The sequence below is a fragment of the Spermophilus citellus genome (assembly GCF_964194105.1).
Source record: "Spermophilus citellus genome assembly, chromosome: 2".
Taxonomy (NCBI): Eukaryota; Metazoa; Chordata; class Mammalia; order Rodentia; family Sciuridae; genus Spermophilus; species Spermophilus citellus.
In genome coordinates, this window is record NC_138183.1 from 192930944 (window position 1) to 192945363 (window position 14420).

Consider the following 14420-nt stretch of genomic DNA (forward strand, 5'->3'; position numbering starts at 1 on the left):
ATTGAGAATGTACCTTATGTCTAACCATTGTTCTATCTAGGGTATTATAAAGAATAAAGGCAAGTGAAATATAAGCTTTAAGGAAATATAGTTGAAGATATACAATGTATAAAACTGAGGAGCCAAGCTTAGTGGGGCACATCTATAATGCCAATGACTCAGGAGGTTGAGGCAGGAGATCATAAATTTGGGGCCAGCTTCAATAACTTAGCAAGACCATCTCAGAAAAAAAAAAGAAAAAAGAAAGAGAGAAAAGATAGAAAGAAAGAAAGAAAGAAAGAAAGAAAGAAAGAAAGAAAGAAAGAAAGAAAGAAGGAAGGAAGGAAGGAAGGAAGGAAGAAAGGAAGAAAGAAGGAAAGAAAGAGAAAAGAAAAGGGCTGGGGGTGGGCTGGGAATGTAGCTAGTGGCAGAGTGCTTGCCTAGGATGCATGAAACCCTAAATTCAATCCTTAGCACCACAAAAACAGACAAATAAAAAGGGCTGGGGGTGTACCTCATGGGAGAACATTCCTGGGTTTAATTCTTGGTACTGCAAAGAAAAAGAGTATAAAACTTAAATGTCAAAGAACAACATGGGGGTACTGGGGTTGTGGCTCAGCGGTAGAGCACTTGCCTTGCACGTGTGAGGCTCTGGGCTCAATTCTCAGCACCACATAAAAATAAACTAACAAAATAAAGGTATTGTGTCCATCTACAACTAAAAAAAAATTAAAAAACAACAACATGGAAGTTAAAATGTCAATATGCATATAAAACATAACCATGGTATGTATACTAGACTAGGTTTTTCATCTCACTCACCATTTCCTGCCCCCACACTGTTCCAGATCTCATGTCCCATTCAAAAATTATTTTCTTTACCTCTCATCCAGAGGCTACAATATTCACAGCATATAATGACCATTACTGGACTCATAGTTCACTAGTAAAACTTTCAGATCCATTTCCCCTGGGTAATTGCTGATTTTTGAGGCAGATGTCCATCAAGAAGGTGATCTACTTACATGTTCCAGATTTGTTTTCATTACTAATGGCTCATCTCTTTTTTTCTGTTCATCCATTTTCCTTTTCCCTGTTTCTGTGTCCTCTGGTAACAGCTTGTGGATTTGGTCTTCAGAATTTTTTTCCTCTTGCAACTTTTCTTCTCTCAGCTAAAAAATGAAAATTACATAGACAGTAGTTTTAAGCAATTCCAGACTTAAAAACCTCTTTAGTCAACAGAGTACAAACAGATCACAAGGCAGTTTTAAAGACTGCTTTTCTTATCAGATATAGCCTTCTTGATTTTCAAAATGTAAATCTGCCTTTACTTGGCTCTTACCAAATATATACTTCATGATTTAAAAGATTTAACTGCTCTGCATTTTTTTTTTCTTTTCTTTTCTTCTTTTGGCAGTGCTGGGGATTGAAATTCAACCTATGGTCTTGTGCTTGCTATATTAGAGCTCTACCATTAAGATATATCCCTAACCCTGCTCTGCATTTTTAAGTAACATGAAACCATAAGAGCTAATAAAAAAATAGCCTCACACAAAAAAGTAAACCTAAAAATTCTCCACACTTCTATAAGCCCAGTATAACTATATTGGACAAGAGCAGAAGCAGCCAAAAACCAGAGAAACTGGACTAAATCTCATTAGCGACACCAAAAACATGACTTATTACACTTCCAGTGTTCTACATTTTATGCTCTTATCCTATGGTTACAGGATACATTGAGATCCATGGTCTAAGATGCATGCTTATAATCCCAGCTACTCAGGAGGTTGAGGCAGGAGGATTGAAAAGTTCAAGGCCAGCCTGGGCAACTAAGAGAGAGACCCTGTCTCAAAAATTAAAATAAAACTAAAAAGGGATGGGGTGTAGCTCAATGGCAGGATATCCCTGAGTTCAATCTCTAGTGCCAAAAAAGGACACAGGCTCTACAAAGAAATTTAAAGCAAAGGCATATGTTCCTCATTTGGGGGAGGTAGCATGGCATTTATGAAAATAACATGGGTTTGGAATAAAAATCTGGGTGATATTGAGGCAAATGAATCACCATTTGCTTACTCCAAAGTAGGGATAATGCTTTTTTCTTTGCAGAGCTTGCTGGAAAGAGTAAATGAGATAGCATAAAACATAGTATTTAATATAGTTCCTTGCAGTGCATCATGAATCAAGGGCTTCAATAAAATTTAAATGATAATATATATCAAGTCAATTATAGGATATTAATAATTTCAACCATTCTTGCAAAAAAAAATTCTGATAGGCTGTTGCCTCAAGGTTAACAACAACAAAAACACCATAATAATAAATAACAATAGAACCTTAGTTTTATCTTTCCAATTTCTTTCTTTTTTTTTTTCTTTACTTTCTTTAGGTAAATTTCTTTAGGCCTGATTCCTGTAAGCATGAACTAGTCTTTAAGACACTGAGTCTAATTCAAGAGGTGTGACGGCTCACACTGAAATCCCAGCAACTCCAGAGGCTGAAGTAGGAGGACTGCAAGTTCAATATGAGCCTTAGCAAATTAGTGAGGCCTTAAGGACTGACTTAGTGAGACACTGTCTCAAAATAAAAACATTTTTAAAAAAGAGCTGGGGATATGGATCAGTGGTTAAGTGACTCTGAATTCAATCCCCAGTACCAAAAAAAAAAAAAAAAAAGTTATGAGTATGCAAAGCACACCATGCACAAAGCTATGACAGGAGAAGATTCAAATGAATCTCTGCCCAAATCAAACAAGAACACAAGGGAAAGAAAAATAAAATAAAGCTATAGCTGGGGAGAAAACAAAACAAAAGCCTATGTTGCTCACATAAAGGAATCAATGTCTTTTAAGATCTTAGAAGTTCTTGTTCAACAATTTGACCAAATGCTACACCAACGGGCATTTTACTTCATAAGATAAGCAGAACAGCACAAAAGAAATTGGGTTTTACCATCATAATAATTTTATTATTTAATAAACTCTTATGTGTCAAATGCTAAGTTCAGCATGATACATGTGTGTGTACACACACACACACACACACACACACACTATCTAAGAGTCAGATAATGTGTTCAAATTGATTCACCAAAAGGCCCTAGAATTCAACTCTAGATCTGTCTCAATGGTTCTCAACCAAGGATGATTTTTGCCCCCAAGGGAACATTTGTCTGCAGACACTTTTTGTTGTCATTACTGGAGGAGTGGACTACTAGCATCTGGTGGACAGGGATTGTTGCTAAACATCCTAGATGCACAAGTTAGTCTCTTCCCACAATAAACAATCTTCTAAGTACTAAATTTAGTTTTATACATTTTAGTATGATTTTGTTTAGTGTTTAAGGATGTATATTTTTGCCCCCTAATAATCTGTATTGCTGCTCCAAATTTTTAACAATAGATTTGTTGCAAAACATAGTCTTCATTGCAATGGAGAATCACTGCTAAGAAATCATCATCTTAACAAAGCTAACAGTTTACAAAAGTGAAAGTCATTCATCCATTTAAATCTTTTTAAAAATTTTTGTAGAGATCATTGGAATTTATTCTTTCAAAAAAATTTTATATATTTTTAGTTGTAGATGGACATAATACCTTTATTTACTTATTTTTATGTGGTGCTGAGGATCAAACTCAGTGCCTCACACATGCTAGGCAAGCACTCTATCACTGAGCTACAACTCCAGCCCTCCATTTAAATCATCACATGAATAATGTTGGTGTTTTCTTCTATATGGGTGAGATACTAAGATATATATTTTTTTGGTTTTGTCCTTTTCTGACTCTTAACTCTCATAGTCCTTGTTATTTCCTACGTAACTAGAATAATGTTGGGGCATTTCAGGCCTCAAGAAATCAAAATCGCTTTCTCTCTGACCTTCTCCTGCCCCCCATACACTCCACCTGTCACCTTTTCTGTGTTGGACCTGACCCTAAAGAAATTCTCTTGCCTACTTTGTCTAATAGTAGACCACACAAAGACCTCTCCATTTCAGGAGGGGTCCTACCTATACCCAGAAAGGCTACACAGAAATGCCAAGAAGAATGAACAAACAGGCCTCGCTAAGTTTCCCCAAGTAGTATAATAGCATTACGTCATACCCTTTTTTGCCCACTCACATTTGAACACAACTGTCCATGTTTCAATCATGCTCCACATGAGCATGATTGAAAAAACCTGAAAGTACAGGGTTCAGAGAACTTCTGAATAGCTAAGCACAGGAAGGCTCCTGTGGGATAGGATATCTGAGAGGGCATGGAAGCTCCACATTCCTTTCCACATGATTGGCCCTATGTATCTCTTCATTTTTATATCCTTTGTGATATCCTTTCTGCTTCTTAAATTTTTTTAAGTCATAGATGGACACAATGCCTTTTATTTATTTATTTATTTATTTATTTATTTATTTATTTATGTATTTATTTATTTTAATGTGGTGCCAATGATTAAACCCAGTGCATCACATATGCTAGGCAAGTGCTCTACCACTGAGCTGCAACTCCAGCCCCCTATGATATCCTTTCGAATAAACTGGTTAACGTAAGTATTTCCGTGAGTCCTGTGAATCACCCTAGCAAAATAATCAAACTATTTTAGGAGGGAGTTTTGGGAACCGCAATTTACAGCTGATCAATTAGAAGCATAGGCAAACCAACCAGAGGCATCCATGGGGATCGATCCCTGAACATATGGAATCTGACACTATCTCCAAGTAGACTCTGTCAAAATATAAATAAATTAGGGGACACCCAGCTGGTATTCACTGTAGAACTGATTACTTGCTTGGTGACTGGAAAAGCATCACAGGCTTGATGTCAGAAGTGATCTATGCTGTGAGAGTGTAGCAGGAAAAAACAAATCTGAGTTGGAGGTTTGTTTTCACTATATCCTCATAACCCAGTTCTGTAGAAGGTGAGTTTTTTGTTCCTTGGTGGTCATTTATAAAGATATGAGAACTTTGCTAGCCATGGTAGTGTACACCTATAATCCCAGCAGCTCGAGAGGCTGAGGCAGGAGGATGGCAAGTTCAAAGCCAGCCTCAGCAACTTAGCAAGGCCTTAAGCAACTTAGTGAGACCCTGTCTCTAAATTAAATACAAAAAGGGCTGGGGATGTGACTCAATGGTTAAGTGTTCCTCGGTTCAATTCCCAGTACAACCCCCACCCCCAACAAATGATATGAAAACTTGGGCTCTAGGAAAGTATTTTTACACTGAAAACTTCCAGGGAGAGTCAGAAAGTAGCATAATAAACATGAATAAGAAATATCAATAGCTACTATTTACTGAAATCTTCTCTGTTCCAGGTATTAAGTTTATAAAGCTTATCTCATTTAATTCTTATGGACTGTATTTGTATCTATTTATAATTACCATTTTATATACCTGAAAAGTTGACTCTGTGGTTATTTCCAAAGTTACAGAGACTGAATACTGAAGAGCCTGGATTTTAAAGTAAACCTCTTGACTTCAGATACTCAACTTCAGAGCTACTGACATTTTGATTTAGGTGATTTCTATGGTGGGACCTGAGCAGTCTGAGAAGGTATTTTATACATTAATACTTTCTCGGGAAACAGGACTTGAAGATGTAGTAGCATAAAAGGGAAAGAGAGAGCCAAAACAAAGTAGCGCCAACAGTTGGCTCAGCCGTCAGAGACAATATGAGAAACTGTAGGAAATTCATTACAAGATGGTAAAAAAAAAAAAAAAAAAAAAAAAGAGAGAGATAAGCATAATCATTCAAATTAGCCAAGAGGGCGGAGAGGGCAGAGGGAGAGGGAGTGAGGGGACAAAGCCTTCCGAACCTCAGCAGCTTCCTTTTCCTCCTTCCCCAAGCAGACCCCAGAGCCCCTGAGGCCCTCTCTCCATCTTTGGAACACGCTGGTAATAACAGGAAACTAAGAGGGACCCTGTGAGTAGCCAGTACCACTCCTTTCTTTTCTGGAGGACGCCTATACCAGAACTGGATCTGTTGGAGCTGGAAGGCCTGGGTCTGTCAGATACACCCACCTACAAGATCAAGGACAGCAGTGTTGGCACAATGATCTGGCAAGCAACAGGAGTAGAACATGAGAAAAAGGCAAAAGGCGAAACCCTCCTAGAGTACAGCACCTTCAACTTCTGGAGAGCTCCCATTGCCAGCACCCACTCCTTGGAATTGGACTTGCTCTAAGGCCAAGACTTCTCTTTCCCACCACCTTGCCCTTATTGTCTTCTCTTTCAAGCCTCTTCTTTCTCATTCCTTTCCCAAATTAATCTTGTTCTCTTCCCTCTATTGTGTTGATAGTGCTGATGAGTCTGCCAGTTGAGTTTTATTTATTTATCTATCTATCTACTCTGTTTCTCTCAAAAACCCTCAAATCAAAGTAAAAGGTTCAAGCAATGGAGTATAGGATCACAGAAATCCCACCCCCACCCCCTGGATTATTAACCCCAGAAAACAGGCTTTATGGAGACATCAGGGAGTAGTAGAGTAGTACAAAATGGAAGACAGTTTTGATTCCATTTTTAATCAGCTTCAAAGATTGCTCAAACCAGAGGGTAGAGCACTTGCTTGGTATATGTGAAACCTTGGGGTCTGATCCCTAGCACCACAAAGAAGAAAAAGATTGCTCAAACCTTTGTAAATTTAAGTATTTTTTCCCAGGGTTAATGAAAACCTTCTAATTTTTAAGATGATTTGCCACAACAGAATGATTTCCAAAATGTAAGGTGACAATCTTCTTTTTTAATCCTGCTTCTTCTTATAATACATTCTTTTCTCCAGAGAAATTGGGGTAAAAGTATAAAACAAGGAAACAATACATTATGAAAATATGGAAAAGCACTAAATCATTTCAGAAATAGTTGAAGCTCTTTCCTTCTAAAAAGCATTCTTTGTTTTCTGCAGTACTGGGGATCCAACCCAGGGGCATTCTATCACTGAACTACATCCTAGCCCATTTTATTTTTTTAATTTTGAGACAGGGTAGGGGTAGGGTCTAAGTTGCTGGCCTTGAACTTGTGATCCTTTTGTCAGCCTCCAAAGTCCAAAAGGATGTTCTTCAGCTTACTCACAACTTTGCTAATTATGGATAGATAATTCTAGCTGAGAAAAATCAGATTTCAAATCTTAAGAAGAAACCTTGCTATTAGGATAATTTGCAAGGTTCTTATTCAGTCTTCTAAAAAGCATAAGGTTTGGTCCTAAGTATTTAGTCTTGCCCCTTCCTCATTTGCAATATATAATACTACTAATCAATGAGCCTGATACACAATTCTAAAGCTACCTTAAGACCATAATATGAACAATTACATTCTGCTCCTACACCTTGTTCCCACTCCTTCCAAAATTATTGCTGATTTGTGCTATTTACTCATTTATTTAATAAAGACATTCAATCCTCCCCACCCACCAAAAAAGAGAAGCATATATCTATTGGCTCCCACATCCCACCGATCAAAGTTCACTCCAAGGAATGTTAAGTATCCCTCAGAGTAACTTGTATAGCCTGAGTCAGTTCCCATGATGGGCCCAGTAGCAGAGATAACAGAGAAGTCCTGGAGCTAGAAATAAGATGTAAGCAGTAGGAACCTAAACAAGAAGATATAATGTAGCTGCTCACTACTATAAATGGAATTATTTTTATAACTTCTATTTACAGGTGCCAATTACCAGAGAAAAAGTTTACTTCTATATGTTAATCTCATACTCAGCCACACTATCAAGAATACTAGGGGTTGCATTGTGGCTCGGTCATGTGTGAAGCACTGGGTTTGATCCTTAGCACTGCATAAAAATAAACAAAATAATGGCATGCTGTCCATCTACAACTACAAATTTTTTTAAAAAGAATATCATATATTTCCTGAAAATATCTTTGCCTATTTTAAAAATTTACTTATTATTAATAAATTAATTTATTTTTGCCAAAACTAGGGATTGAACCCAGAGGTGCTCCATCACTGAGTTAGATCCTTAGCCCTTTTTGTTTTTTATTTTGAGACAGAGTCTCAAACGTTCAGTCTTTCTAACTCAGCCTCCAGAGTGCTGGGATTACAGGCATGCATCACCACACCCAGCTAAAAATTAAACTTTAAAAAATCAAAATATGAGGCTGGGGTTGTGGCTCAGTGGTAGAACGCTTGCCTAGCACGTGAGAGGCCCTGGGTTCGATCCTCAGCACCACATGAAAATAAAGTTATTATGTCCAACTACAACTAAAAAAATATTTTTTAAAAATTGTAAAAATCAAAATATAATATACACACAGAAAAGCACACAAATCATAAATGTAAGGCATTAAAAATTATACAAAATAAATATACATACATAGCCACCACCCAGATAAAGAAATAGCTTAATACCAGTACCCCTTTGCACCTCTTCCTCACTCAAAAGTAACCATGATTCTGGCTTCTAACACTCTAAAATCATTTTAGATATTTCTGAATTTTACATAAATGAAGTTTTATGTTTACTGACTATCTTATATCACACAACATTCTATTTGTATGATTAACCCATAATTAACCTACTCAAACAGTAGCTTATACCTTCCCATTTTGTTTTATTGTATTCTATTATTGTATACAAACAATTTAACCATTCTGTTGGTGACAAATATGAATTTATAGTTTCTAGTTTTGGGCTATCTATAAATAAATAAGGATTATATAAGGATTATATGGATTATATAAGGATTTATTATATTTGTTATTATATAACATTTTAATCTACAATTTACTTGGAATTGACCTTCTAGTGTAGAAGAATAAGAGGTGCTTCCAGCTTTACTAACACCCAATACTACCTATTTTAGCCATTCCAGTGGGTTGGTACTGCATTATTTTAATCTGCATTTCTCTAAAAAATAAAGGTACAGAACAATCTTAAATTTACTACTTGGAAATCCCCTTTTATGAAATGGCTATTCATATCTTCGCTTTCTTAGATGTTTGGTTTTTTCCTTTTACTAAGTTTAAGTTTTATTCTTTGGATATGAGTCAATTGTCAGGAAAAATACACAGACATGTAAGATATTAAGTATGCTACAATTTAAAGGTGTTCCTCAAAAGTCCAAGTGTTGGAAACTTAATCAAATTCATATGTTAATAGTATTTGGAGGCAGGGCCTTTGAGAGATTAGGATTAGATGAAGTCGTAAGGGTGGAGTATCATAACTGGCTTTATAAAAGGAAGAGAGATAGCATACTTACTGTCTCACCATGTCATGCCCTATGTCACACTGTGACACAGCAAGAAGGTCCTCACAAAATAACAGGCAGATGCCAACACCATGCTCTAAGACTTTGCAGTCTCCAGAGCCAAAAGCCAAATAAATTTCTATTCTTTATAAATACCCAGTCTCAGATATTTTATTATAGCAAGAAAAAATGGACTAAAAATGAAAAGACACACACATGTATGTGTGTGTGTGTGTGTGTGTGTGTGTATATATATATATATTTTTCCCCCCCTTTCACATAGAAATTTACCTTTTTCACTCTTAGTACTATCTTCTCCACCCACGCCCTTGGTACTGGGGATTGAATCAAGGGGCACTTTACCACTGGACAATGGTTGTCATTTCTAATTTTTTATTTTAAAAATAATTTTTGAGATGAGTCTCACTAAGTTGCTGAGACTGGCCTCAAACTTGGATCCTCCTGCCTCAGCCTCTTGAGTAGCTGGGACTACAGGAGTAACCACCATACCTAGTTTGGTACCATCTTTTGAAGATAAGAAATTCCAGGTTTTAATGCAGTTAAATTTATTAATATTTTATATTATAGTTAGTGCTCTTTATACACCATTTAAGAAATTTTGCTTTCCATGAGGTTATAAGAATATTCTCCCATGTTATCTTTAAGGAGCTTATTATATGACATTTTAATCTACAATTTACTTAGAATTAACTTTTTATTTTTTTATTTTTTATTTTATTTATTTATTTATTTATTTTTAGAGAGAGTGAGAGAGGAGGGAGAGAGAGAGAGAGAGAGAGAGAAAATTTCCTTTCAATATTTATTTTTAGTTCTCGGCGGACACAACATCTTTGTTGGTATGTGGTGCTGAGGATCGAACCCGGGCCTCACGCATGCCAGGCGAGCGCGCTACCGCTTGAGCCACATCCCCAGCCCCTTATTTTTTTTTTTTTTTTAAAGAGTGAGAGAGGAGAGAGAGAGAGAGAATTTTTTTTTTTTAATATTTATTTTTTAGTTCTCGGTGGACACAACATCCCCGTTGGTATGTGGTGCTGAGGATCGAACCCGGGCCGCACGCATGCCAGGCGAGCACGCTACCGCTTGAGCCACATCCCCAGCCCAGAATTAACTTTTTAAATTCAGCTACGTTAAGGCATATAATCTACATATGCTAAAATGAACACATGGAATGTATAATTCAATGGCTTTTGACAAATGTATATATCCATGTAAATATTTGCCTAATCAAGATATAGAATAATTGTTACCACCCAAAAAAGTCCCTCTGAGCACATCAGTAATCAATCTCCTAACCCACTCAGCACTAGGCAACCACCAATCTAATGACTACAGACTAGTTTTGCCTATTATAAAATTATATAACATATATTCCTTTGTGTCACATTTCATTCACTCAGCATATTTTTTTGAGATGTGTTCACTTTATTACGATATCCCTTTATATGGTTGAGATATACTTCACTGTAGGAATATACCAAAAAAATTTTTTTTTTATCCATTCAAGTATTGAACAATTGGGTTTTTTTTTTTCATTTGGGGCTGTTATAAATAAAGCTATGAACATTCATCTCTCTTCATGGACCAATGTTTTTGTTTTGGTTGGCCTAACAGCTGCAAGTATAATTGCTGGATCACACAGTAACTATGTTTAAATGTATAAAGCAACTGCCACTTATACCATTTTAGGCTCCCACTACCAATGTGTAAAAGCTCCAGCTGATCCACATTCTCACATTTTCTTGTCACACATGGGAACTGTTAGTCTTAATATTAGCCATTGTAGAGGATATAAGGCAATGTCCCTATGGTCTTAATTAGTATTTCCTGATGGCTAATTATGTTCACTGACTTTTCATGGGCTTACTATTATATCTTCTTTTGTGAAATGTCTGTTCAAACCTTTTGTCATTTTATTATTCATTCATTATTTATTTATTACCTTATCAGTAGTTACAAGAGTTCTTTTCTAAAAAAATATATACATATTTTTTAATTGTAGATGGACCCACTACCTTTATTTATTTATCTTTATGTGGTGCTGAGGATCAAACCCAGGGCCTCACATATGCTAGGCAGGCACTCTACCACTGAGCTACAACTCCAGCCCTACAAGAGTTCTTGAAATAGTCTGATAAGATACACATTTTCCAAATATTTTTTCTAGTCTTTGCTCTTTTTATTTCCTTAATGACAGATTGTTTTTTAACTATGACAAAGTCCAATATATAATTTTTTTTCTTTCTATGATTATAAAGTCTAGAAAGTCCATGTTCCTTCTAGAAAATCTTTGCCCATCTCAATGTCAAAAAAATTCTTTAAGTATTTTTGTGTCTTTGTGAATACCAGCTGACCACTGTTATATACTGTAAGTTTTTGTCTCCCCAAAATTCCTATTTTGAAAACCTAACCCCCAATGTCATCATATTAGGAGGTTGGGGCCTTTGGGAGGTAATTAGGATACAAAAGTGCAGTTCTCATGATGGATAAAGACAAACTGTGGAAAATATACACAATGGAATATTACTCAGCATTAAAAGAGAATAAAATCATGGCATTTGCAGGTAAATGGATAGAGTTCAAGAATATAATGCTAAATGAAGTAAGCCAATCCCAAAAAAACAAATGATATAAGGATGCTGATTCATAATAGGAATGGAGCGGGGCATGGAAGTAATAGATAAACTCTAGATAGGGCAAAGGGGAGGAAGGGGAAGGGAGGGGGTATAGGGGTAGGAAAAGACGGTGGCATGAGATGGACTTCATTACTCTAAGTACATGTATGAAGACACAAATGGTGTGACTCTGTTGTATACAACCAGAGATATGAAAAATTGTGCTTTATATGTGTACTATGAATTGAAATGCAGTCTGCTATCATATAACAAATTTATTTAAATTTTTAAAAATAACAAAAAAATTTTTAAAAACTCACATCCACTCATACCCAGAATACACAAAAGATATCTCAAAATTTAACAGCAAGAAAGTAATCCAATTTAAAAACATGCAAAAGATTTAAACAGACATAACATCTAAGAAAACAAACAGAAGACAAATAAACATGAAAATATGCTCAAATTATTAGTCATTTAGGGAAATGTAAATTAAAACCAATGAGATGCCATTTCATACCCACTAGGATAACTATAACCAAAAAGCAGAAAATAGCAACTTTATATATGACAAGTATTTTTGTTTATATATATATATTTTTTTTTTTAACAGCACACTTAAATTTTCAAGTGTCATACAATCTGTTCTATAAGTATCATCAACTCACTATCAGCTTTCTATTCTTTTAAACGCTACAATAAACATTTTGCATGATAGGTTCATTAAGGCAATATTTTAGTAACTGAATTCAACTGATTTTCTAGTTGTAATCAGCTAGTTGAATTTTCCACTAACAGCCAAACACAGAATAAGTCTGTGCTCACTAAATTACTTTTTCTAGTTTTTTATTGTGAAAAAATACCCAAAGGTAACCACATTAACTATTATTGATATTCTTTATGTTGTACAGCCATCAGCAACATCTCCAGAACTCTTTTTCATTTGTATAACTAAAACTATACCCATTAATTAAATAATACCTCCTATTGTCCCCTTTCCCAACCTTTTCAACCACATTTCTCATTCTGTTTCTCTGAATTTGACTACTCTGAATACCTCATTATATGGAAATCACATCGTATTTGCTTCCTTGTGACTGGCTATTTCACTTAGCATAATGTCCTCAAAATTCTTCCATGTTGTGCCATGTGTCTTTCCTATTTTATTTTGGAACTGGAGGCTGAATCCAGGGCTTTGCGAATGCAGGCAGACGCTTTGCCACTGCGCTACATCCCAGCCCAAGATTTCATTCCTTTTAAAAACTGAATAATCCACCATTGTTTACATTTTGCTCACCCATTGACACTTGGGTTACTTCCACACTTTAGCTGTGTACTGTGGGAGGTCGTCCTCACATGTGATTTGAGTTACCTCCCTGGCTGGGCGAGAGGCGCTTAGACACATCCTTGTGCCCAGAGCTTTTCCCACCCTTCTCAGGTCCGAGGGATTGTCGGTGTGGAGGCGTGTTTGGCCACTACCCCTGAAGACCCAATCGTCGCACCTGACCTTGGGACACTGCCCCCCTTAATCTTCATTGGATGGGATTTTCCCCAGAATTTTTTGTTTCCCAATAAAAGTCCACTTTCTGGTGTGTTCTATCCCTCTCTCTCTCTCTCTGGCCTCTTCAGTAAACCTCGCTACCCTAATAGGTAGCTTGAGGCTGGAGGAAGGAGACGCCATCCTGGAGCTGGTTTAAAGGTAATTAGAATCTGTTACTTTAATTCAAACTCCCTTCGGATTTCTCATATAAAACTGAACCTTCATTTATGAAGCCTGTGCAGGCTAAAGTATACACAACAGGTGTACCACACAGTTACCACTTCAAGTCCCTGCTTTCAGTCCTTCTGGGTATATAATAAGAAAGACAATTGCTGGATCATATAATAAGCCACCACACTATTTTCCACATGGATTTTATATTTCCAACAACAGTACACAAGAGTTCCAATTACTTCACGTCCCTACCAGCACTTGTTATTTTCGGGGTTTACAGTAGGCAACCTAAAGGGTGTGAAGTTGGCATTTCATTGTAGTTTTTAACTTATATTTCCTCAATATTGGTGGTGTTGAGCATCTTTTTATGTCTTTTGGCTTTTTGATATCTTTAGAGAAATGTCTATTTAAGTCCTTTGTCCATCTTTGAATCAGGTTGGGTTTTTTGTTACTGAATTTTAAAGAGTTCTTTATATATTCTAGATAATCCCTTATCATATTAGGATTGCAAATATTTTCTTTCATTTTGTAGGTTTTCTTTTTACTTTGTTGATAATGTCTTTTGATGTATTTTAACAATTTTGGGGAAGTCCAAATTGTCAAATTTTTCTTTTGTTGACTGTACTTTTAATGCCCAATCAAAGAAATCACTACCAAATCCTATGTCATGAAGTTTTGCTGTATGTTTTTGTCTTATTTATAGTTTTAGGTCTTTACTCATTTTGAGTTAATTTTTGTACAAGGTTTAATGGTCCAAATTCACTGTTTTTCTTAATCTCTGTTCATACAAGAGCATGGATGCCTATATAATACTTCTAGACAACCCATGAATCTGGAATAATGTTCAATTCACAATAAAAATTGTTTGTCAACTGATTATGAATCTGAATCTAGGTTATAGATACATGG

The 14420-nt window shown here is 36.0% G+C and overlaps 2 protein-coding genes across 3 annotated transcripts in view; one reads left to right on the plus strand and one right to left on the minus strand.

The window, feature by feature from the left end:
• Positions 1 to 14420, minus strand: part of RNF169 (ring finger protein 169) — a 122233-nt gene that overhangs the window by 35003 nt on the left and 72810 nt on the right. Inside the window, exons 3-4 of one of the 2 annotated variants that reach the window (XM_081282465.1) lie at positions 1005 to 1151; positions 494 to 529 (exon numbers count right to left, since the gene is read on the minus strand). In XM_081282465.1, coding sequence (XP_081138591.1) covers positions 494 to 529; positions 1005 to 1151 — 183 coding nt within the window. The remainder of the gene's footprint in view (positions 1 to 493; positions 530 to 1004; positions 1152 to 14420) is intronic. The other variant, XM_081282464.1, reaches the window with a different exon arrangement.
• On the plus strand, positions 4790 to 6182 carry LOC308634589 (protein AF1q-like; the record flags this gene model as incomplete). The annotated part of the gene is made up of 2 exons (XM_081268548.1): positions 4790 to 4810; positions 5873 to 6182. The coding sequence occupies 2 exons, from the start codon at positions 4790 to 4792 to the stop codon at positions 6149 to 6151; spliced, it is 300 nt and encodes a 99-aa protein (XP_081124674.1). The 3' UTR covers positions 6152 to 6182.